A 26,493-nucleotide genomic window follows, 5' to 3' on the forward strand; every position below is an offset into this window, starting at 1 on the left:
AACTTGACCCGGTTTAACTTAATCTCGTTACTAAAGTTTATTCAAATTTATGTCTAGAATACAATTTTTTCATTTATAATACCCTTGAAACTTTGATTTGATAGAAAAAGTTTCTTCAAAAGTTTAATCAAAGTTTATTCTTTCGATTCGTGAATAAACAACAAATGATAATTTTAAAACAACGATAAATTGTAAGCTAATCGAGAATAAGTATAATGTAAAGGATTTATAGATATTCACACAGTCATATAAAATTTGTCTCTCCATTCTATTCAAATTTCCGAAATGTCTCACAACGCGGACCAACGAAAGAAGAAATATACTATCATCGATCTGCATTTATAAAATCTAACATTCGCCATGAAAAGTTACATTGACTCGTACACGAAGAGTTGTAAATTCCGATCGCGTGAAGAGATCGTAAATCGTATTACTCGTTCGTGCGGAGGCGTTATATAACGCGGCGCGATGCGGTGTTCTGCAATGTAAATTGTAGAAACTGAATCGGTATCGCGCAGAGAGATCGCTACCGTGTCGATACGAGAGAAAGAGAGAGAAAGAGAAAAAGGAAAAAATGACATAATTCACGTTCGCCAGTTAACGCCAGGCGAGGTCAGACTTCTACTCCCGCGAGAACGACGCTTTAATTAACGCTCCGAGAACAGCTTTCTATTTTGCCATCCTTTTCTCTTCTCTCTCTCTCTCTCTCTTTCTTTTTGAACCTGATCTCGGCGACGGTGACGAGTCGACACGTGGGTCAACCTTCACGCAAACGGACCGCGGCGTTTGTATTCCGTAGAAGCGAGAAGTGAAACGAGAGCGATCGTGAAAGAGAAGGAGACTGAAAATACGATGAACGACCCCGGGAATTCATCACGTGGCAACCATACGACCCGACCGACCCGTTTTCTTTTTATTATATTTTTTTCCGTTCTCCCCCGCCCTCGTATAAGTTTCTACGTATCGGATCTTAGCAAAGTATCTCGGCGATCCGACAAGAAAGAAATAAGAAAGAAAGAAGCATAAAACGAGAAAGAGAGTCTAAAAAAAGAAGATGGAGGCTGTTAGAGTGGGTGGAACGCCCACAGCGTCCACGGTGGCCTGGACCCAGAGGGCCTCGCAGCTGCGCGCCTTTCTATTGTATCTTTATGACGTTGAGACAACGAGCCAAGGTCTCGAATTTTCGTCTCTGTCGTGCCAGTTATGCGTCTACATCTTTATCCGTCTCTCTCTCCTTCTTTCTTCGTCTTACACCTTCCGTCTATTCACACCCATCCTTTACGCGCTATAAAAGTTTCGGAGAATCGTCCCGACTTCGTCCATCTCGGAGAGATGGCCATGATACGCGGCGAAAACTTTTATAATACACTTGACGGGATGGAAGATGGGTCGAGTACATTTTCGCACCTATTTCGTGGCGCATTTAGTGCTAAATAAACTTTAAACTCGATTTATCTAATTAACGTGAATGTAGAACAAGACTTAGACGGCAGGAAAATTCAAAGTTTTACGTTGCGCTAAGATAATTAAACACTTTTGTGACGAAAAATTCTATTTCTAATTATTTGCGACACTCCTACTTCCCTATATGTATATCTTTTATTAACTGTATAACTATCCGTATAATAGATGATATACGAGCTCTATATTATTTCGAGCGATAATATATTCGCGATAATATAACCTTTGTCGTTCGTTCATTTATAATTTTTTTTCTATGAATATATCTTCGGTTCAATCGATTGACTTACTTTCGCTACGTAACAATTGAAACGGATATTACGCGGAAATATCGATGCCAATAACATCAGCTTGAATGAGTCGTTGAGTTATATACCGGATATTCCTTGGCGCTGCGCATAATTGGCGGAGTCGTGCTCGTGACACTTTATACACGCGAGTAATACACGCGCGCGCGCGTGATTGAGTGGGCGCGCGAGTGTATACGCGCGCACGTACAGCCGATATTCGCACGTAGGAGAGAGTATTCGGACTTTATCGGTCGTAAACACGCGAGTAATTATCGTTACCGGCCATCTTGTCTCGCGACTACGTCACATATCCGGTCACTGACCATTCAATCGTTACGATCCAGGCGCTGCGGGCCCGACTACGGCTAATAAATAATTCAAGAACAATGAGAAACGCGTCGCTTCCTCACTCCCACCACCTCTCTTTTTTTCATTCTCCTTATTCGCGAGATAATCCCGACGAGCGAAAGAGGCAAACGAAAGCGTCGTGTCGTTAACCCTTAATCGAGAAAAATATTAATGGAATTTTGCCATGTTCAATTTCCGTCTCATTAGCCAAGTTTAAAGCTTTCGCAAAATTGCGTAAAGTATATATATGCGCGCGATTATCATATATGGAAATTTTAGCAATCTTGATTCTGCGCGATATATTCTCTAAAATATTCTCTCCTGATTTTTATGATCTTCTCGTAACTTGAAAAAAAATCAACATATGAAAAAAGTATATATAAATTAATTGAAACTCTTTTATACTGTCTCTCTTTCACAATTGAAGTGTTATTTTCATATTCTAGTATGTGAATAATTATCGTAAATTAAAACAACAAGAAGCACACGCGTTATTCTCACAAAGAGATATTAATACTTTGATACGACATATATTTAGACCAATTCACTGTGATGCCTCGGAAAGCGAGTTTAAAGGGCGCGCATATGTGTATATATGTGTATGTATGTGTATGTATGTGTATATAGTAAAAATAAATGCGGCAATAAATAAAATTCACACGAGCGCCCATTATAGATACGCCTGTCTCGTGCACAATGCGGCGCGCCGCGAGTACCATATATCGAGACCTTGAAAATCTAACAGTACGTGCAATTTCACCGTCAGTCACGCAACAACGATTGCGGAATTCTTGAACTCACATGTCGCGATCTATCTAACGCCGCGCCGGTGGAACGCGCGAAATGACGCGATTTAAAGCGTCTCTCTTTCTCTGCCGTACCGAGCGATATACCATACAATTGGCGGGAGAGTTCGCGGGAGTTCGATCTGGGACAACGATTACGCGTTCTAATTGCACGAGCGATTAACAGGTCAGTGTCCCGGGGCGTAATGACGCCTGGCTTCGTTTCTATCCGGGTCGCGTCGATTTACTTCGCTCGTTAGAGCCACACTCGTTTGTCGCGGCTATATACGTACAGAAAGGTCCAGGCAATTTAAAGGGTATTGTAAACGCCCGGCCAATCATGATGGGCTTTCGGCTTTATGAGTCGTAAACGTCGAATGAGCCACCATGAACGGCCGAATCGGATGAGCAGGTTACGGCCTACGTGTACCTGCGCATCGTGACTTACAACTTTTGGGGTAGCTACTGGGAAGCTAGAACGATTTCAGGTATCCCCTGATTCTCTTTAAAAGCAATTTCACGTGCATATATATCCTGAAGAGCGAAATTTCCGTAGCGTTACGCAATCTATAATTTCGAAATATTATTAATCAATTAGTCATATAATTATTTCAGTATATTATAATTTCAAATAATTTTTCTCCGTACTATATCTATTCTTAGATCAAACATTAATAATTCAAACAGGACAAGACATATGCGTATTAAAATAACATTTTTTTTAATAAATGAATTTGATTGCGACAATGTTAAAAATAACGCTGACGAAGACAGCTGATATTTTGTAAAATTTTCTCTTACGTACTTTTATTAGTTATTGGATGACGTTAATTTGAATTTCTATATTGTCGTTTAGAAATTACAGTTTGCGTGATATTTTGAATAATCCGTATTGCTTATATATGAAATGTATTCAGTACTGGTTTTTATCTGAATCGTTGATAAAATATTTAATGAAACAAGCGAGCGTGAATAAGCAAACAGTTATTTCAAACTTCGTTTTTATGATTCGTATGTTGTAAGAATGTAAAACCGGTTTTGTTGCCTGAATAAATCTATAGTTGGATTTTTCGCTATCAATCAGTTAATTATAAGCAGTGATTCTCTCTCTCTACAAAAAAATTTTTGTAATTTAAACTTTAAATTATTACAGCTTTCTGCATATATGAATAATCGAGATTTATCATTAAAATAGTATATTAAAATCGTAATAATAGATTATTGTAATTATATCTCTCAAAAAGAATTATTTTCTTACACAAAACGCGAATCAAAAAAATGAAATGAAAAATTAATATATAAGCAATTACTTGTGTCTTATCTTTATTAGCAAAGTACACTTTCGATGGAACGCAAGAATCGGCGAAGCTTATTACATTTCTTCGAAAAAACCCGAAAACTGAAAAGCCTCGTCGCTTCGAGCATTCGTCTCCGGCGAATCGCCCGAGATAGTCGTCGACAGGTTACGTCTCTTTTCGCGTGTCGAGAGAGACAGACTCGCGAGTCTCTTACAAACCAAGTAAAAGCACTCGTTGAAGAAAGGACGGTTCTCAAAGAGGCGAAATACGACGCGAATGACGAAGAAGGAGAGAGAAAGAGCAATTTTAAATAGTGTCTGCTTCGGGTCACGATCTGGTCACGTGTCCTTCTTAAAACCGGCTCGTCTATTACATTTTATTGTGTTGCGACGGTGACGTCACGATCAATTGACTTCCCTCGAGGCCGCTTCGCGAAGATTAACGCGAGCCAATGGCTTCAGGGGGTCCATACGACCCATCGTTATTCCTGAACAAGACGATTCCCGTCGCGACAATAAGAAGAGAAGGAAGGATAGTCGCGAGGGAAGAGGGAGAGAAACGCAGCCTCATAGCGGTCCCGACGCCGAAAAGTCTCCCTTGTTTTTTCTGGAAGCAAGCCGACCAAGAATGCAGCCAGTCGTTAGCCTCAAAGACTTCTCAGTATTCGACGAAGCGAGTGTTCGCGTCGTGAAGTACGTCTTTCGGCAAGAAGTCATCCAGCTCGCGCCAGATTAACTTCTCGACGCTAATATATCTTCGACGGGTCATTAGATGATTATCGCTGACTCCTCGCACTGATCTGCTCTTGTCTCTGGAACATTTGCGCGCTTTCCGTCAAATTCTGATGTTTACAGTACCGGGCTTGTTACATTTCCGCGTCAGACTTCAAATGCCATTATGAATACCGACGCAAATCGATATCTCGATGCTCTAGAAATTCATTAACGTAGCCTCGAATGAATTAAATTGAAAAAAGAAAGACGAACTGCGTCTGACTGCAAATTAAGAATTCGTTGGAAAAAATCGATTATTTATACGATTGAAATTTAATCGCTTAATAGACTGTAGATAATCGTTTCTGGAGTTATGTTAAAACTTTCGATCATTACGAAGCGGTTACGCTCGATTGCTATGGTTTCTCCGGAGCGTGACTTTGTCATTTTAATTCCGTTCGCCCGTCATGGTTGGAATTCAGACCACACCGTGTAATCATCGTCATTACACTCCCTCTGCCTCCTCGTCAAAAGCTCTCGAAGACTCGACTCGCGCATCTCGGAAGCGGACGGCTGACCTCTCCGTGACCTCTGATCGATTCGTGCGAGAAACAGCGAGATGAGTCATCGCGCTTTCATCTAGGTGGGCTGATGACGCGTAGCGGATACCTGAACTCGGTAAGCGAGTCATGCTTCTCTTCGGGAACTAAACGGTATGCCAACCACGTATATACGCGTGTCTACCCACAGGCAACCGCGACTGGCTCTAATACATCAACGGATGAAGGAAAAAAGGATGAAGCATCAAAAGATAAAAATGTCTTTCAATCGCCTCTAAATAATGGAATGATTAATCGATGCAGAAATTCGCGAAAGAAGATCCATTGAAAGAAAAAGAAATAAAATAAACTATATTTTAAAGATATGTATAAAGAATATATTTTTAAAAATTCTCCAACAATAACTTTTATAAAATAATTTACAAATAATTTGTAGAAAAAATTTTGCAGAGCGTCTAAGCAATAGCGCGTGAAGCATCGCATTTGTTTCGTTACTTGGAAAAATACTGTAAGACAGAATGCTCGAGGGAAACAAATTGTCCAGCAACACGGACCATTTCCGTGCCGGAGGGAAGTCGCCATATGGCGACACATATGCAACAATTTGGACTACAACTTTTGCCTCACTTCCACGCGCGCGTCATTCAAGAAATCGACTTCTTGGGTTTCCGACCTCGCTTTGCGAGAAAAAAGAACGATCATTCGTCCGTGTTCACGTACTCTGTGTATCGCGACCAAACTTTATTCTATCGCGATCTTTGAAAATACTCTTTTCGGAAATTCATGGTCGGCTGACTTTACGAGTGGCGTTTTAAGGTCACCGTATTCACTCGTTGTATTATTATGTACTTTAAGTCAATCGTACGACTGTTTTTCGTTTTTGCAAAAATTTTATCGATGATTTGTTTATTCTTTAAATAATATAGAAGAATAACATTTTTCTCTGTAATATTCTTTCGTATATATTCATCGACAAAAAAAGAGCAAAAAAGTTTTTGAAGAAAGTATATAGAATGCAGCACTTCCGTCAGTCAACATTCGCAGACAGGTATTTCGCGTAATACATTTAAGACTGACTCGTCAGGTTTTGTAACTCTTGGATCTCTCTTGGGACAAATAACAGAAACGGAGAGAAGAAAACGTGCGTAAAAGAGAAGAAAAAGAAAGGAAGGAAGGAAGGAAGGAAGAAGAAGAGGAATGCGAGAGTAAAAAGCAAAAAAGAGTAGATAATCGTGGAGTGGGTCAAGAGAAGAGAGACGCGCCCTTCAGATCCAATCCACGATTATACTCCACACACACAAACGAGTTTTATACGCGAACGACAGAGAGTGCTACGCTTCCTTCCTTTCATCTATACAGGGTGTCCCAGAGCTGGCGGAGAAGTTTTTAATGGCAGATTCCTGGTATCATTTGGAGACGATTTTTCCTTAGTGAAAATGTTGAGAGAGGCCATCTTTTTAAGCATGTTCCTAATTTTTGTTATTATGTATCTTCATAACTAAGCCTTATATTAAAATTCTATTAAAGCAAACTCCATTTATAAAATTAACTGAAGACTGTAGTTCTGTTAATATTTTATTTCCACAAGGCTTAGTTTATTGGTGTCTCGACATTTTCGCTGAGGAAAAATCGGCTCCGAATGATACTAGGAATCTACCATTAAAAACTTTTCCGCCAGTTCTGGGGATACCCTATGTATATCTATCCTTCTTGCCATCTTTCTCTCATCACATCTCTCTCTTTCGCGAGTGCAAGATGTACCGTGGAGGGACAGAGTCGGTCGACATTGTGAGATGGTGAGACAATGAGAGAAAAAAAGAGAGAAGGAGAAAGAGAGAGAGAGAAAGAGATTAGGTTCCCTAGTGAGTCTATATCACGACAAGACTATCAAACAGGGGCGGATACGAGTCTCGTCTCCCTCTCTCTCGTACTATAATTCTCGTCTCAGTCGCTGTGGGTGTACTCTCAGTTAAAGGGATCTCGCACACGTACATACATACACTTTCGATCGGTTCTACACACAAAGGTTCACACAGAGCCAAATAAACGCGAGAGTCAGTGCCGGTGATCTGTGCTTCAGATATGCATCACAATTAGAGGGAAGGGGAGAATGATGAGGGAAAAAGACAGACAGAGGTCGACAGACCTCTCCGCTCTATCTCCCACCCCCTCCCCCCCTCGGTCAATCCTCTGCGCACGAGAGGGGAGGGAGAGGACTACGTGACCGAACGCGGAGAACTCGCTGAACCGGTTTGACGGACCTCGACTGGTTTCGTTAAACCCCGGTTGTAATCTCCTCCTTCTCCTTCTCATGTCCATTTCGTCCTCCTTATCCGTCTCGCATCTGTGTGCACGCACGAACGCGGCTAAAGAGCATCGTGGTGGCTGGTTTGCTCTTGCTGGAGTCAAGGATTGCCTCATCTTTCTCTCTTTCTCTTTCTCTCCTTTTCCTTCTCTTCGCGGCGATAATACGGAATATGCGAAAAAAAAAGACAAGAGTCGAAGAACGCGAAAGGAAAGTCCCTGGTAATTGCTTCAATCCCGTAATACTCACACTCGGCGACCCGTGGAGGGCCTGCAACCGCGCCTTCTCTCGATCGTTTCCTTGCTCCTTTTGCAGCCGCGCTGCGACATGTGCGTGCATGCCTGCGTGCGTGCGTGCCTCTCTCGCGGAAATAAAACAACTCGTTTTGTTGTAACTCTGCACGAGTTTTCGATAGCGACTCACACTCTCGCATGTACATTCGCTTTCGTTGCTCACTGCGGTCTCTACTTTAAAAGTTCGATCGTATAAATCGGCATCTCCAAGAATAAATCGACCCCCTTCGATCAATTTTAAAGACCTTTCGTACGTGGCTAATGATGCTGAATTTTGAAGAGAGAATGCTTTAATTTTGCAATAATCTGGAATATTAATATTGCGATTAATTTATCGTCAAGTTTACAAAATTATAAATTACTCTATGTGATCGCAATGGATATAATATGGAAAAATATCTGGTTAATATATACATGTATGTACGTACGTGTTTGCAAGTTGCAAACTTTTTTTCGCCGAAAAAGCAATTCATAAATCTCATTGTAAAAAATGCCATTGTACACGCCGCGTATCACGTGGCTCATACACAGAGATTAAATGTTTCTTGCGACAAAAGACCTTGAAGACCGCTTCTTTGGCGTTCGTCCGGACGCTAAATAACTTGGACGTTATTTTATGGATATTCGCCCGAGGGAACTTACGCGCGCATTCTCGTCCCTGACTTCTCTCTCTCTCTCTCTCTCTCTCTCTCTCTCTCTCTCTCCCTCTCTCTCTCTCTTCTCCGTACCCCGTTTCGTTACCCCTTTTTCTCTTTCTCAAATGAAAGGATGTTTTGCTTCGGAGTAACGGAGAAAAAGAGAGAAAGAGAGGGTTGCTCCAACGAGGGATTCTGCGAACCGTGAGACTGCGAACCGCCGGATCAATACACTGTCGAGTAATTGCGGTGTAACGTCCGTGGGCAGCGGCCAGAGGGAGACTCCATTTCTCTCTCTCCCTCTCTCTTTCTCCCTCTTCTCTTCTCTTAAAACGCGTTGATATGCATGGAGCTACGACGACGGCTTTACAGCACGAAAGACTCAAGAGAGCATTATAATTTCGCTGTTAGCACATCAATTTAAAATATACAGAGTATATTGAAGCAAATCGCGTGCACTCTTTCCCCAGTCAGTTATACAGATATATATATAGATATATATATAGATATATATATATATATATATATATATATATATTCAGAATATCGACTTTATGCTCTATTGAAAATCTTATGAAGAATATAATTATAGCTGTTTAATATTGAAGATTTCTCTCTCGAGCAGTTTCGAACGAATTCCGAAATATATATTCATAATAAAATTTTGTTCTTCGAAGACTTCTTAATGTAGACTATGCTTTAGCGAAATGTGCTTAAAAATTCAACGATAGTTATTTAAGAGGTACTATTTTCTTATAATTTTCCATCGTTACAATTCAACTCATATTTCATTCAAGTCTAATTACCATATATGTATGTATGTATGATCTGTTTTCTTCGTAGCAAATTATATATAACTTTTTAATTACATAACTTGTGCGAACATCATTTTGCAACATGCATAAAATCCTTCAATGCACCTTGGATTCGACTGGCTGCCCTAATCGACGAGGCCGAAACGAGAAGAAGCAACGCGGCTATATAGTCGTTACCATCTTTGCGCAATGAAGAAAGCGATTATCGCCGGGTAAAATTAGTCGGGCGCGAGTCAACGATTATATGCGCGGCAGTTAATCATAATCGCTGCCGTTTCAGAGATCTTGACCATACTCAAGGCTCGCGCAGATGCCGGCGAGTCTATTTAATGTAATGACGCGTTGTTAAATTAGAGGAAGACGTTCCTGCGACCACCACTTGAAGATGCTTAAATCATTACTTCTCTCTGAGAAACTCTCGAAACTCTCTCGAATCAATCCGCGGGCACTAGACGTTTCGCAGTCGTTGTTCAAAGATAGGTTTGTGTATTATTGTGTAGCTCGTTGATGCTTGCTCGAAGAGAAAAAAGAGTGAATTACTAGTTTTGTAATTGCTCGTACTTGTATAGAGACTCGTGAGATCGACGCGAGTGTAAATCGTTTCAATTGAGATGTGATTAAATGAATGAAGAGAAAGAGAGAGAGAGAGAGAGAGAGAGAGAGATCGAGTTAACGATTTAACTACTAGAAGCATGCTTCACGATAATTGAATAATGTATTAAATCATTAAAAGAAGTTTAGTAATATTCTTTGAAACTTTCGAATTTGTTCACGCGTTGATTTATTATGTCAGAAAAATCAAGATTTCTTTTCGCGTAGTCAACAAAATTGAATTGTTAAATTTTTTGTGATAAAGAGATAAAAACTCTAATTAAATGTCTGAAGATTGATATTTATAAATTTCTTAAAATGACGTTTAAATAAAGATCTTGATAAAAGAGTTATAATTTAATACTTGATCAAGTTCTTGACTTATCTGGACAATTACTGTCTGTCTCTGAATATAAAAGATAAAACTAATCGAAAGGAAGAGGATGGATGAAATTTAATCAATTCTCACATTATCTAAAAGTTTTCCACTGATATTAATAAAAAATGTACACAAAAGATCATTGTGAGGCAAACAATACGAGATTTAGACTGTTATGTTCTTCGAAGTTTTCACACAACAACGCAATTCGATAATGTTGTCGCGTTCTTTATCCTTAATAGGAAGAATCTCGCGGAATTTGGGTTACAACAAGTGAAAAGAAGTTCAAGTGCGGCAAAGAAAGTAAATAAAAAATCATAAAAAAAGCGCGTTGCATTTATATATATATGTGCATAACATGCCTTTTTAATTTCTTTTTCTTCGCCTTGTTTGTTACACTCGATCGTTATATATATTACATATATATAAATAGATAAAGTGGCAAGTCGTAGGAAGACGGAGGCGACAGAAAATGTTGGCTGTTGGCCAAATATCGCGAGATAAACAATTTATCACTATCGTGTAAACGTGAGGAGCCGGGCCAGCTGGTGCGTCCACGTCTACACGACCACTCACTCCTTATTGTCTCTTCTTTCTCTTTCTCTCTCTCTCTCTCTCTCTCTCTCTCTCTCTCTCTCTCTCTATTTTCCTTTGCTCCTTTTTCACGTCCGGATATTACCGCCTGCTATTAAAATAACCGTTGCGACGTTCCTGCTGACCGCAAAATACTCCTTTCGCTTTGATTGCATGTCTACCGATATGAATGGCCGCGGCAAAAAACGGCTGACAAAAAGGTCGACGGCCATCGAGGGATTTTGCGTTTTGCTGAAATTAAGGTGATTTTCTTCGCCGACGTGTGATGGCTACTTTTTTTCTACATCTATTCGCTAAAACCCTTTCTTGTTCGTTTCACGACGTATGACCAATCAAAATTCACGCGATTAATCTTTATTATTATGCATTGTCATTCTCATTATTGTGCAAAACATTGATTGTTTGCGCGACTGAGCGGAAAGTGGACCAAGCTGAAACGATATCATTTCTTCCTACTCTCTCTCTCTCTCTCTCTCTCTCTTGTCTCATTCAAAGAGTATCATCTATTTCAATGCAAAATATTATCCCTAACATGAGAAAACTAGGTTACCGCTAACATATCTGAGATTTAGTGCAAGTCAACATTGACTTAGCTCTCTAAAACTAACACGAAGCTAGAGATTCCTCGATTCGATAGATTAATTGATGGAGTTAAAATGATAAAATGTCATCAGAGATAAAATGTTATCAAAATCAAATAGTAATAATTCACGCACAAGTGATATGTTCACATCGAGAATTGTATTAAAAATGTATAATATTACGCAAAAAATAAAATAAAATTTATAAAAATTTATATAGGTATGAGAACATCATATTCAACATAATAAAATATATGTGAATTATCTATTTCGAAAGCGAAGTAAATCCAATATTGAAAGTGGCATATATTTCAACATATAGAAAAATACTCGAGTTCATCGGGTATATATGTGTAAAATTATAAATTATTTAAAATTTATGCAAAACTCGAATATATTTAAATCAGGTAATAGATATTAAATATGTAATTTTCTCGATTTCAGTTATTTTATGAGAAAGCACACACAAACCAAAAGTTTCTAATTTTGAAAGATTAATAAACTTCAATGAAAATCAGAGATATATATGTACCTATATAAATTATAAATAAAATGTTCAATAGTCAGAATAACGATTTCTACACAAATTTCGCAATTCAAAAGTATTAATGCTTTGTGAATAATATCTGCATAAATTTAAAGACATCGAATAAATGCGGATACCCGTTTAATATCGATAATAAGTCCAAAAAGGAGAATCGAAAACTGTTCGCGTGCGCCCCAAAAGATAAATGTCTAGGAAAGCCGTCTCTTGGTTTCGAAGAAGAAATATTCCCTGTTTTCGCCAAAAGACTGTATTCGATGGCCTGTTTCTAAAACGGCACGTAGAAAATATTGCCCTAAAATCGTCCGCGGAAAATTGATCGGCAATTTGTTTGCCCGTCGACGTTCGTTCGCAGCCGCGACGCATCGAGAAAACCGGAGCGCGTAACGATGACGATAAATTAGTCGATCTCGCGTAACAATGACAAATCTCTCCAACGTTTCGGTTGAGACATCAATCTTTTCTATTTATACGTTTGCCAATAAATTCTGAAGAAGTTGCCGCTAATAATAAGTAGCATTTTATTATTGCTGCAAATGCAATTTCAATAATAACTGCGAATTATATTTTAATCATTTTATTCGATATAAAAAAATAATACGTTAACATTTGCTTTTTTGAAAGAAATCTAATATGCTAACACCAGATGCTGATTAAAGAGAAAGGAAAAAAACGCGAATATTTAAAAGATATATTTACGTAGCTAGAATAAAGATGGACAGTATTTTTTCTTGCTTTTTTCCACATAAATAAATATTAAAAAAAGTAGCTCTTCACGTTTATTATTTTTGGCACTTAAAACCTTTCTTTATTTATGCGAATGCTTTATTTCTGAGAATGTAACGAAGTCGACACCGCGCGTTGACGTGGTATTTTTTCTACAAGACAAAACTGATAAATCGCACTTTCCGAGTAAGATACGATGACACGTTGCAGCGAAAAAAAATGCAAGATGCAGCACATCCCGTATTCAATCTTACAAGACGCGAGGAATGTGGTGTAATCGCATTTCGTTGTAATACTCGAATCGCTTATCGCACACTGCGACTTCCTGAACGCTTTACACACCTTAGCTCAGCAATTTTCATAAAAAAAAAAAAAAAAATTGCAAGAAACGAAACCGAACTGGCGCATATTTTGTTTCATTATTCATGATAAGCGTAAACTGAGAAATCTACGCCACAAAAAATTCGAAACATCGTAATTATAAAATGCATATCTGCAGAATAAGAATATTTTCAAAAAAATTATTATTAAATAACTTACGATTCGATGATTTAACTTTGCGGCTAGTAGAGTGAATCGCAGAAAGTGTTTTCTTACCTGAAACAAATAAAAAATATATTGATTAAAAAAATTACTTTCTTTTTCCTAGATAATTATTTTTATCGTGTACTCGTACGTTATCTAAACCGTTAACATAACGTTAATATAAAGAAGAATCTAAATATCAATACTATTTTTATAATTTTAATTTGATCTTAACTTTCTTCTTAGTTAACGTTATTTAAATTCTTAAATCTCGATTTAATTGTTTATCATTCGCATGGCAGAAATGATTTTATCTCTTTACTCCAGCTTTGATAAGAATTGCAATTATTCGATGCGAGATTGCATCTACTCGAAAACTACCATCGTAACTTGGCTGCACCGGCAGTTGCGTTCAGATACTTAAACTTAGGAGGAAGGAACGCGAGGACAAAGTATGTGGGTCGGCGAATGAACTAGAGAAGGAAAGAGGAAAGAGAGAGAAGGAGAGAGAGTCTCGTCGAATCCGATAGAGAAGTTTTGATAGTGCGCGCCAACGAAGGGTGTGGGATCGAAAAGAGATGAAACACGGTGGTGAGGCAACGGAGGAAACGGAGACGTATAGAGGCGGAAGCGTCTACTATGGATGGAAGGAAATGGACGACGAAGGACGGGAGAAAACGGCGGCAACAGAGACGCCACAGAGAGCCATTAACAAGTTCGACACGAGAGTCGGAAAGTTAGCGAAACTACCCGGCAAGTGGTGTCAGTATATAGCCCGGTTTATAGCAGAACTTCCATTGGCAATGTTCTCTATGTACGCATGATTATGTACGTGCGCGCGTGTCCTGTGTGTGCGTATATATGGTATATATATATATATTTAGAGTGGCATGGAAAACTTGGCGAAAACTCGCCAGGCGCGGCGTGCCAAACTTTTTAATTGATTTTATTCGCTCGTTGCAAACGAGTCGTGGTAGTGGTGCTGCGCCGCGTGATCTATTCACCGTTCTTGGACTTCCCGCACGAGAGAAATGACCGGCGCGATACATACCTCTCGCAACCTGTTATCTGATTAACGTATCCCGACGGCCAACAATGTAATTAGGAAAATTCTTGCGAGGAAGTTGCAAATTATCTTTAACCGTAAAATATACCTCGGAATGGATAATCTCTATCCAGACATTTATCGTTTTTGTAATCGACATCACAACTTCCTCCCAGAGAAAACTGACCCTGAATGTAACATTAACTTACAGAATCTAGGACAATTCGATAAAACGAATGACTATTTCGTCGATTAATGCCTATCAATTTCTAACAGCGAATTATTAAGTGCAAAGAGATTTACGAAATGCAAAGAAATTTACATACAAGAAATATATAGTTGAGAAACTTTTACAAGTCCTTTTAAAATCCTAAGCAATTGGAGAAATTTCTCTCAATCTAAAAGCATATCCGTGGAATTGATAATACCGCTTCAGAGAGCTTTTCAGTGTCGAGAGTCACGACAAACGACGATTTAATTCCTGGCGGCCCTCCCTTCTTGACGTTGATTCTGGTAACATTTCAAGTAACGTTCTCGATAGATTTGGTGAAAAACTTTTTGCGGAGAACTTTTACGATTCGGCGGAAGAACTTTACCGCATCGAATTAACGGCGCCTCAAGAACTCAAGCGGTTCGATAACTTTCGATAACTTTCAGAAGACTCAAGATTAATCCTATGGTATTTTCCCGAAAAAATCAGAAAATAAAATTAAAAAAAGATCGATTTTCACGTAATTTGCGAAAATAGCCACATTTTACTTTTTTTCAGATTATTAAAATAAAAATAGAGAAAGTAAAATATTATTTTTCACGTAATAAATTCTATAACATTAATTGTTAATTAAGATTACAATCTTAATTCTCATGATCAATCATACTATCTAAAAAAAATTAACATAAATTATTTCACACAATTTTAATATACGAAATAATATGTATATCGATTAAATTTGTATCTATTTTATAGAAAATTCGCAAGAATGCATGTGCATTTCGTTGCAATTTTATTCCGTGTTTCCAGTTCGGTTAGCCGTGGAATTATGCACGTCGAGAGTAATTGTGCGATCGATGGAATCTGGCACGCGATTGCTAGAAGCGATGATTTCACTTCCAGCTACTATACGTGCGTGAAGATCGAGGATGAAAAGCAATCACGAGGTTCTTTCTGTTTATTTTTCAAGATAATAGTAACTCGTTACATATTGCTATATAAAGCGAGACGTTAATAAGTGCGTGCACGTATGTACTCAATATAGAATAATTTTTCTCTTTCTTCCTCGACTAAACATTTTTATTTTTCAATTTTTACTTTTTATGATATTTGCTTATTGTTAGCATAAAAATGTAATTGAAAAGCATTATTTATTAAAATATATTGTTAAGCTGTGTATATATCAAAATTCTAAGATTTATCAATATTCAGACGTTCCATTTGCTTGCGTATTAATTTGTGTAATTACATTCAGCTGTATTATTAACGAGTATATCACGAGATCCGTTTATAAATCTATTACAATGCATTCATGAATAATTTGCGTGCTCTTCCTGGATATCACAAACTTTCACAAAGTTCAAGATTATAACAGACGCCGTATCTCTTGTGATGGAGACGAGAGCAATCATTGTTTTACAACCCGCGGGAGCTTTCGGTGTTACGAGGTCGTAGAACTGTATACGTGTGTATATAAATATATATATATATATATATATATATATATATATATATCCGCATATAGGTGCGTATATATCCAGCAGATATATACACAACTATGTTTGCCTACGGAACTGGCACACAATTCCCCGGAGGGAAATTTGCATGTACTTTACGCAACGAGGCGTGCACTTTCCTTTACAATCTCGCGCATGTAGCACGTCCAACTTCGCGAGTAACTATCGGGAGTATCTTAATACATCGCAGTCGACTCATACACGATCACGGACATCGCCCGTTCTTCGTGGGAATATTAAGGCAAAGGTCTCGTAATATATCGCCTTAACCTTACAATGCTTCGCAGCATGCAAGAGACGCGGACCCATTGTCTTTCGCAAGAGTCGCCATCAATTTGCCGAGAATAAATTTTAAAAATTCGCACAATGCAAGCTAATTTTCCATAAAATATTGCACATTATAAAGTGCTACTACAATTCCAAATTATATACAGATTTTTATTCAAAAATAAATAGAAAGTATTTTAATTAACTTTGTTAATAATATATTTTCGCGTTATATAATATTGCTTCGTTCATTTGTGAATTTATATCGAAACTTTAAAGTATTTGAATGAAGAATTAGGAAGGCTATATGTACGAGAGACATTCGAGAGAAACCTTGGGATATAAGAGGATATAGGTATAGAAGTCACACACAACAAGTACAACTTGTAACATAATAATAACTGTTAAAACATTCCTTCCTACGTATTAATGGACGTATCATCGCTAGACCGAGTGACGCGAATGAAGTTCATCTCGAATAAAGTGCGAATAGTTATCTCACGTGTCTCCTGGCGGATGGAGAAAGAGAGAGAGAGAGATATTCCCCAACTGCATCAGCAAATCCCATCGGCACTTATGTCCACAGATTTTCTGTATGGGCCACGTTGCCACGCCACACAGGCGTAGTCGATACATATGTATGCGCAGCCGGCGTAATGGATGGCACGTATGCATATATGTGCCCACGTGTACATAGGCGGATACATATATACATCTCTCTCTCTCTCTTACTCCATGTATACCCGTATAGATACAAGCTCGGTTCCGAGTAACGTGTCTGGCATCTTCGTATATAGCATCGTGGCGTGGGCTCGCGCCTGGTATGCATTATTCACGAAGTAGTCACAAGAGCTAAACCCCCACGTTTCCCCTCCCGTCGTCGTGCCCGGTTCCCTCTCTCTCCCCTTTCCCGCCCCCTGTTGTTTCGCGAGTGCATATGTCGCCCCGTGCAAACCAGCTGGATCGACGAACCTCTCCAAGACTACGCGACAGTCTTTTCTGCCCTGCCCTCTTTCAGCACGTATATATATTTACAGCTAGAGAGAGAGAGAGAGAGAGAGAGATGAGAAACGGTAGAGCTAGCTGCCTGTTACACGACTTAATTAAACTAATGAGGACGTTCTCCGATCAAAGTGGGACTTGCCTCGAATCCAAGATACCGACCGACATATTCTGTCACCGACCCTGCTTTCTCTCTCGCTCTATCCGTCTATCTGTCAGCCACGTGTCCATCCAATTTTAAAGTGCATTAAAGTTCGAGAGAATATCGGACCTCGACAATTCCTTCGGGAGAGCCCTTCCAGGCGAAGGGCAAAGGAGATATCGTTAAACTCGAATAAATAATAAATTTCATTGAGTGAATACGAACTTCCGTTAAAGTAAGTTCTTTACGAGACGATCCGGCGGCGACCATTATCAAAGCGCAAAGAAAGTAATGCAATCTCCGTTTCTAGGTAGTCTAGGGGCGTAAAGTTCGCGCAAAGTCGGCGCTTGAATTTTCAAGTTACTTTCCAGGACAGTGCGCTTCGAGAGGAAGAAGAAAGCCCGGCGGCGATTACGCGAGGAGAGAAAGTTGCCGCTGCAAAACGAACGAACGAAACTCGTTCTTTCAGCTACGTCGTCGTATCATCTTCTCTCATTCTCTCCTTTTCGCGACTTTATAATCGCGATGGACGGGAAGAGAGAGAGAGAGAGAAAGAGGAAGAGAGTGAACCGAAACGAGAACCGGTTTTCCATGAGGTCTGTGTCTAATCGCGGCGCTACATCAGCGTCCATTGCACACAAATCCAAGGAAGAATATAAGAGCGTAAACATCTGGACCGATGAGACGTTACGTTCTGTAAGCTTGTATCGAATATACATGTTTCGTTTGATTTTTCTGGGATAGGTTTACCTTCTTACGCGGATTTACGTGTGATCGCACACTTCTCTCGTCTTAAGCGGATAATAATAAATAAATTATTCCTCGAGCCAGTTTTATCAATGTATATTAATTTCAAGCAAATAATTTTCATTGGTTTTATATAATTAGATGTGAAGTACAAAAAATGATACAAAAGACAGATTTATTTCCAAAAAAAGAAGAAGGATAAAAACGATGAAACACTGGGAATGGAATAATTTAATTTTATCCTTATGAGCAAACGAAAAAAAAAATCTGCGACAGACAATATAGTCATTAATCAAATATCTGACAGACGCGAATATGTTCTGTGTAATAAACTTTATCAATCAAAACACTCATGTTGACATAATGTGATATTTGTATTGACTGTGAAATGTTTTATATTTCTTCTTGTAATAAACGTTTCTATATTTCGTATTTGATCAAAAGTTACTTGTTACGATGTAATTTGTATGTCGAGGTAAACGCGTAATACATATATATATGTAATGTAATTTTATTTTCTCGTCTGATAAAATTGCAGAAAGCATTATTTTCTTTCTAATCGCAATCAATTAACGATTTAGCATTGAATAGCTTGTAATTTTCTCTGCTTCGCGAAAAATATTCAGAATCACTTGATTTATTATCAATTTCGGAACAATCGTAATATCGCGTTGTATTACTCGTAAACATGAGTTAATAATTAACGAGTTAAACTCAAACTAAATTACGCTATTAATCACAATTACTATCTCGCGCATATTTCGCAATTTAATTAAATCGTTATAACAGATACCTATATATATATATATATATATATAAAAACATTTAATCGAAATCTATTGTTTTTCTGTTCGCATCGTAAAAGTAATTATATTAGCAGCATTAATTAATCTCTCTGCCAGCAGAAACATCATTCTTTTACAATACATTAATCCTACCACCTTATTGGAATGCATTTTAATAAAGCAATTAGATTGAAAGTAAGACTTACAGAATACCGAACTCCTATTATAAAAAATTTCAAAAGAGAATATGTGTGTTTTGTGAAAATAACGAAAAGATTAATTCGCAAAAGCGTGGTTATCTCACTAGAATTTCTATTTTGAATTTTTTTTCTCTGCGCAGATATTGGAAATAAAATGAAATATAAAAACAACCAAGTTAAAATCGCTCGAGGTATCCTATTAATAACATTTTTCGACTGTCAGAAATTCTACGTTAATTATTACTATCTGTCACCGTTATCCACCATCGCGATAAAACCTCCATCGAAAAATGTTCGGCGGGAGAGATAGTCGCGGAAGCTTTTGCTGAAAACTCGCGAACAATGAGAGAATGACAACGATGCGCGTGATCGTGGTTTTTCTTTAATCTTGGAAAAGAAAAGCTCTGCGTCGATATCGATGATACCGGTGCCGCTAATCTTCGTCCTACCGCTATTATTCTCGCACGCGGATACATCCATCTCTCGCACACGGAAAAAAAAACCCGCAAACTAATGCGACGCGTTTCATTTAATTAAGCAAGATAAACGTTTATCGTGAGCATATATCTGCCCCGCCATTGTTATATTTTCGCTCTTTATTGCGAAAGTCGAATAAAATCTGCTCTTTTCTTTTTGATAGTTTATCGTTTGCGGAATATTTTTCCATGAACATGCAGATAGCGTACACAAAAACTTCATCATATTCGTGGAAAATCCGAGATTCACCCAAAACAGGGTGCTATTTTTCCGGGACTGAGAAAATCTTTAAAGAGAGAGGTTGGAGAGAGAGAGAGAAAGAGTGATTGTTTCGAGGAACTACGCATGTCAATTAATCGTCAGCTTGAATCATAGAAATTTCAACATCAGAAAGTAAAGATTTAAAAATATAATTAATCATAAATAATTTTCCTGGATTAATTTTAGATACAATAAAATTAAGTTAAATTTTTCATCAAAGTAAAGAAATAATTAAATTTATGCCACCTGCCTATCGCAACGAGTTTTGCAATTATCTGTCATTACGTCAGCCTCGAATTCACGGTTCGCGTGCTCGTGAAAAAAATTTCCACATTTCGATGTGTTCATTATATGTCAGGAATTTTCTTCCCGAGAGAACCCGTGTCGGTACCGAAGCCTCTCTGTATATATACGAAAAGTGACGCGATCTCGTTACGAAGCTCTGCAGCATCATGCAACGTCGAAGAATTCAAAGCGCGCCACATCACGCCGCCCCGATACATATACACACACACATACATATATATATATATATCCTCTATATTCTCGCCTCGGAAATATCCATCTCCATTTTCTCGAAAATTGGTTCCGCGTGCGCGAGCATGGTTCGGATCGCCGCGAAAATAAGTGGGCGCGCGCTCGCAAATACTAGAGAGCACAGCCGCATCGCATATTCATGGAATAAAATGCGAGAGAGAACGCCGGGAGAGGCGTGGCGTTGCGTAACGACGAAAAGAAAGTTAAAAAATCGTGCATATTCCACGCTGCGACGAGATTCTCATCTCGAAGAGTCGAAGCGAGGCGTGCCTTAACGTCGGCACGTCTCTCCCTTGTGTACCAGGTTGGTGTCCTTGAGCCGAGTTCAAGGCTTACGAGAGGAAACGCAGACGCACGACTACATTGTATGAATTAATATTAATGAGAATTTTCGGGAAAATCTCCTAGGGTCGATCTCCACTTTTCAAATGTTTAGCGATCGACGTTATTAAAGATTCACGCACACATCCTCGCCATCGTATCTCAAGGATTCCCAAGAAAAATGTCTGCCGGGAATTCTGAAACTCGGTCAATCTCGCGCGAGATGCTGCGAATTATTCGGACAAAAGGTCAACGCGTGAATTATGCAACGGTAAGAACCCGTGGTCGTCCACATTTTCCTGTGATCTCAAAGGTCTCCGATCGATCTCAGCCGACGAATGAGGAACGAGTAATCATTAATGCTGCCTATCGCTTTTCTCTCCGCTCTTATTTCTCTCTGAAAAGATTTTATCGGGCTAACGGAGCTCTGCGGAAAAAAAGTGAGTCGATCAATCGAGCGAGAGGTCGTTCTATGTGTCGTGTTACGGAAAAAAAGTCGAGAGAGACTATATCATCATTTCGCGCATACACGTGTTTCACATGAAATTCAATGCGGCGCTGACTTTCTTTTAACAGAAAAAAAAATAATGCTGTTATTCTTGCTTTTAAATATTTAATTTCAAGTATAGCTGCATTTATATAATAAAAAGCTTCAAACTAAAACACTTAAAAAAGTATGTTCGATATTGAATAAAGAATAAAATCTTGTGTTATTTACATGTATAAATCTTCAATTTAATTAATAAACTATAAGTTCACAATAATTCGTAACTGCGAAAAAATTTATATCAATGTTCTTGTTAACAATAAGCTTGTCAGTTTTTAACTGCAATATACTCCAAAAAATTTCGTAGATGTGTGAAACAAAATATCAGGAATTTATGAAGCATCCTACATATCCATACATCTATATTCATGATATGAGAAACTGTCTCTGAAATCGATCTCGATGAAAGAGGCGCCTCTAAATGGAGAGTAAGAGCCTTTACCGGACCCATTTGATTCGCGCCTTCGATTCGCGAATAGCCACTCTCCTGCCGTGCCATTTCATCGAATCAACCGAATGCTGCGCAAGGATTCATGGCGAACCTGACCATAAATCGAGGATAACGACTGCTCCGTATACGCGTCGCGAATACCACCGCCATTAAAAATGCCAGGAGAGCGTGCGAGCTAGCTTGTGTTCCGCAATTATTTCGCCGAAGGACGACCGCTTCTGGATTCGCCCGAGGGATCTATGCGATACAGGGACGCGACCGAGTTTCAGAACTCTTAAAGTAAAAAAAAAGAGGGGAGGAGAGAGAGAGAAAGATATACGTCGCGGAGTGCAGAGAACTCTTGTATACATACATTGCGTAATGAAATTCGTGTCTCGTTAAAAATCACGAGTAAAGTGGTGTCATAAAATCATTTATTTTCCATCATAAATCAAATCTCATGATTCTTTCTTCGCATAAATGACTTGATTACACGAATTTATGTCTTCATTAAGTTTACTTTGCTGCAGAATTTGATTTACACCGACATCCAGATAAACGATTCATATACGAAAGATATTATATTGCATTCTTTTTGTAAAAAAATAAAATATTGATTTCAATTTTTTTTGCAAAAAAATTGAAAAGTATATCGCAAATACATCTGTTTTGTTAGTAAAATATATACACATAAAAGCCAGTTTTATTTCTGTACTAAAGTTACAATGTTTAAAAATAGTTTATGTTATCTCTGCAAATGCATGTACTTTGAGCAATTTTAAAAACCAAATGATGCGTTTTAAAACACGTACTAGATAGTTCGTCTATCTAATCATACAACTTTGCAATGTTAAAAAAAAAAGATAATCGCGTGACGAATGTCTCATAGAAAATCCATCTTCGTTACGTCATATCGCGCTTATTCGACAAAGTGAACGATACAGACGAGCAGAAATACCGGACGATTCGCCCCTTTGTCGAAAGTTGCATCACCTGCTGCTGCATCGCGCAAGTTACAAACGCAGTTACAGACAGACACACACGCATTCGTCTCCCCCTTCCTTTCCTCCGGCATAAGGGGATCGATTCCCGCTTTAAATCCCCAGGGCTGTATTTATTTCGTGCCCCATCGAGCGCGCGCACTTAATTCGAACCGCGGCGAGTCTCCATTCGATAACAATTGAGAGTCGATTGAATATCACGCCGGGCGGGAGCACGCCGATATTCCTTTTCATATCCGAGCCGAGAGGGAAATACGTGATATAAATTCCGCCCTCTTCGACGAACGAACGCGAACGGAGAGATCCGCGATGGGGAAAGTTAGAGGGAGGGCATATGAATGCAACCGCGCGACGCGAAATAGGGCTTGTCGTTTATCTTTCGCGAACTGCGGCCACGCGATCATAAAAGAACTCTTCGCTCCGCGTGCTTTCCCCTATGAAAGTTTTAATTTTCAGCAACGCAGCAACGTGCCCGCGTAAATAAAAGCATACGATGCAATGCGGGGCTTTTCAAGCGTGAAACCCCTCGCGGTATAGTTTTCCATTAAACATCAAACTCGTGGCAGATTCATGAAAAAACACGCTGCGCATTAATATTTTTTTTTTTGTGTGAGAAAAATATTTAATAAAAAATCTTTGTTATACGCACATGTGAAAAAATAATACCTGTTAACTTGTACGCAGTTGCATTCGATGTGAATTGTATAGTTTAAAATCTAAATATCTCTCGTGCTGAGAACAATTCTATTTATAATTGTTCGAATTGTTTTGAAGATGCAATCATTAGTATTTTATTCACCAAACTTTACTTTGCAAATTAGTATTCCAAATGCGCATATTTATGATTAAGAATAAAAAACATATTTCTTTCTACCTGATGTAAATACAGAATATTTGAATGTAAAATTTCTCCTTTAAAGTGTATCAGAAAATTTGTTTCTCATGATTTTGTACTATTAGTTCAATTTTAAATACGTAATTAATTTGAAAATTTATCGTATTTGTCTCGCATTTCTTAAAATTTTGCTCCGAACTTTATTTCTTTATTTCAAAATTAAATTTTCAACTAGAGAGTTGATCTATTCATGAACTTAAATCGATATATCGAAATATATATTGGCGATGAATGTAGCTAATTTCAGTAACTTGAAAAATTGCGGAAAAATAGTATTATGTTACAAAATATCTCTCATGTACTCATCTTGGTTGCGCAATTAAAGCTAAGCATCGTAAAGAAAAAAATGATCTTTACGTAACGCGTATCTATTCAATTCCTATTAAATTCCGCGTCTCTCGCTTCTCGCACAGTGACCTTGCAACTTGGAGCGCCGACCATGTATTTCGCACAAAATGTAGAAAGCCATTTCGAGGGCTTCCTCGCCGCGATTTAATCGGATTGCCGGGCATTAAAGACTCTCGAAAGCGAGCTGAACGAGCGTTACCTGTCGTGAGAAGAAACTACGTTGTTGTCGTCCGATTGCGATGAACGGCGACGACGACGTGTAATCCGTTTTGATCGACATAATCACCACGTCACAGAAAAAACAGGCAGCTCTCGCGGCACACAATGTATCATTTCGCGAACACTCGCGACCTTGGGGACACTTCGAGACGCCGAGTACGAGGCACATGCACGTGGCACACGACGATAAATCGAGATGAATCGAAACGATCGATCCGAATACGCGAATACCTCGTTAATCCTGGATACGAGGTCCGGAGACGCGCCGCGATCGCACCGTTTCGGATGAAATACTCGACTCACAATCGGGCGTTACAAGCACGATCGAGCGTCAGCGAACGACGTCCGAAGTACTCCGAAACGGCTACGAACGCGTCCGATCAACAGCGCGCGCGATGATTCGATCTCTCGCAGGCAAGTAGATAATTTAAAAATCGTAAAATCTTTAGTCGAGAGTTTCGCTCAACGAGAAACGTTCCTCTCTTTTTTCGTTATAAGCTAAAAGTTTGCGAAACCTAACACTGACCGACAACTGTGTGTGAAAGTGTGTATGTAAATAGACAATGTATGTAATGTGTGTGTATAATACATGAACAGTGAGAATAATTTCACGTTTTTAATAAATAAATTATTTCTTAATAAATTAATAAATAATATAATATTTAAATTACGTATTGTATAGTATAGTAAACTACTATTGACGAGTGATTTCGTTTTGAATCTATGTAAATAGATTTCTTGGTAATAATTAAATTTTCGTAGGAGAGTATCGCGAATTTCCGAACGTCAAATTAAGTTATCGAAGTAAATATATATATATATATATATATATATATTTTTCGTGTTTGTGCGACTCAAATATCATATCTGCGTGTATGGATCGTGTTGATGCTGAGATGAAGAAAAAAGGAAAAACTACATCTCGCAGAAATTGCACACAGCTGAAAGTCTACGCAAGAAGCAATGTAAGTGCAGTCAATATTTTCCATTTATGATTTCGATATTTTTTCTCTAGAAAGAAATATTGGACTTGTATTAAAAATAAAATATAAACGGCATCAAATATTTTATAACGATAAAATATAATTATGGAAAGATTTTAAAAATGGTAACAGATAATTAAAAAGTTATTAATATTACAAGTAATAATTAATGTTGTAAAACCGTTACATAGTAATACGTGTATATTTTGTTTGTGCCACAATTTTTCAAAAGTTTAAATAATTATTTACGCAAGATGCAACGCGTAAGTGCAGTCGATATTTTTCAATTTATGATTTCGTTATTTCTTTTCTAGAAAGAAATATTGAATGTAACAAATATTTTATAGCGATAAAATAAAATTGTTGAAAGATTTAAAAAATAGTAACAGAAAATTAAAAAGTTATTAATATTGCTAATAATAATCTTGAAAAATCATCACATAGTAATGCACTGAATATTATATGTGTGCCATAATTTTCCAGAGTTTAAATAATATGTCTTGTGTACAATTTTTCTTTGAGTTTACAAAGATGAAAAATTACCGATATTTTCCATAAAATCTGCAACCGATAAAGGATATTCGGTTAGACAGATATTATATCCTTATACAATGCACATACACGATTCCTGAATGCAAAACGTAAATCGAGCTAGATGCAGAAACAAAGAGGGGAGAATCTTCCCTGATTGGTGCGCTACTAATTGAATCGCGGCTGGTGGACTGTACATACACGTTCGATTTTGCGACATCGGATACCGCGTCGAACACCTTATAACGCTGTAATGCTGTAACCGATATCGTGAGCTTTACGAGCCATGATCGCAACGGGATACGCTCGTTTGCCATAATGTGGACGGTCAGATAGAGCGGTATCCGCTGTCATGCTTTTCAGAAATTGACGTTAACACGCAGGATCTCCCTTCGTAATGGCTACAGCAGGCAACGCGCTCTTCGATTAATCGGACGTTGTAATCCGGTAATGTCGGGAGTTAATGGTTCGAACAAATCTGTATGTTTTTTTTTTAAATCGCGTAACTATGCCGTGACATTATTGGCTGAACGCTTGACGTAACGTTGGTTGAAATTTTAGAACCTGCATATATCGCACGCTGG

At 38.3% G+C, this 26,493-nt stretch overlaps 1 protein-coding gene across 1 annotated transcript in view; it reads right to left on the reverse strand.

Moving 5' to 3' along the window:
- Kdm3 (Lysine demethylase 3) overlaps positions 1–26,493 on the reverse strand; it is a 315,578-nt gene that overhangs the window by 128,533 nt on the left and 160,552 nt on the right. Inside the window, 1 exon segment of the mRNA XM_085484998.1 lies at positions 13,459–13,515. Coding sequence (XP_085341124.1) covers positions 13,459–13,515 — 57 coding nt within the window.

This window comes from Nylanderia fulva, unplaced genomic scaffold (genome assembly GCF_048542155.1).
Source record: "Nylanderia fulva isolate GAGA-0341 unplaced genomic scaffold, ASM4854215v1 Scaffold33, whole genome shotgun sequence".
Classification (NCBI taxonomy): Eukaryota; Metazoa; Arthropoda; class Insecta; order Hymenoptera; family Formicidae; genus Nylanderia; species Nylanderia fulva.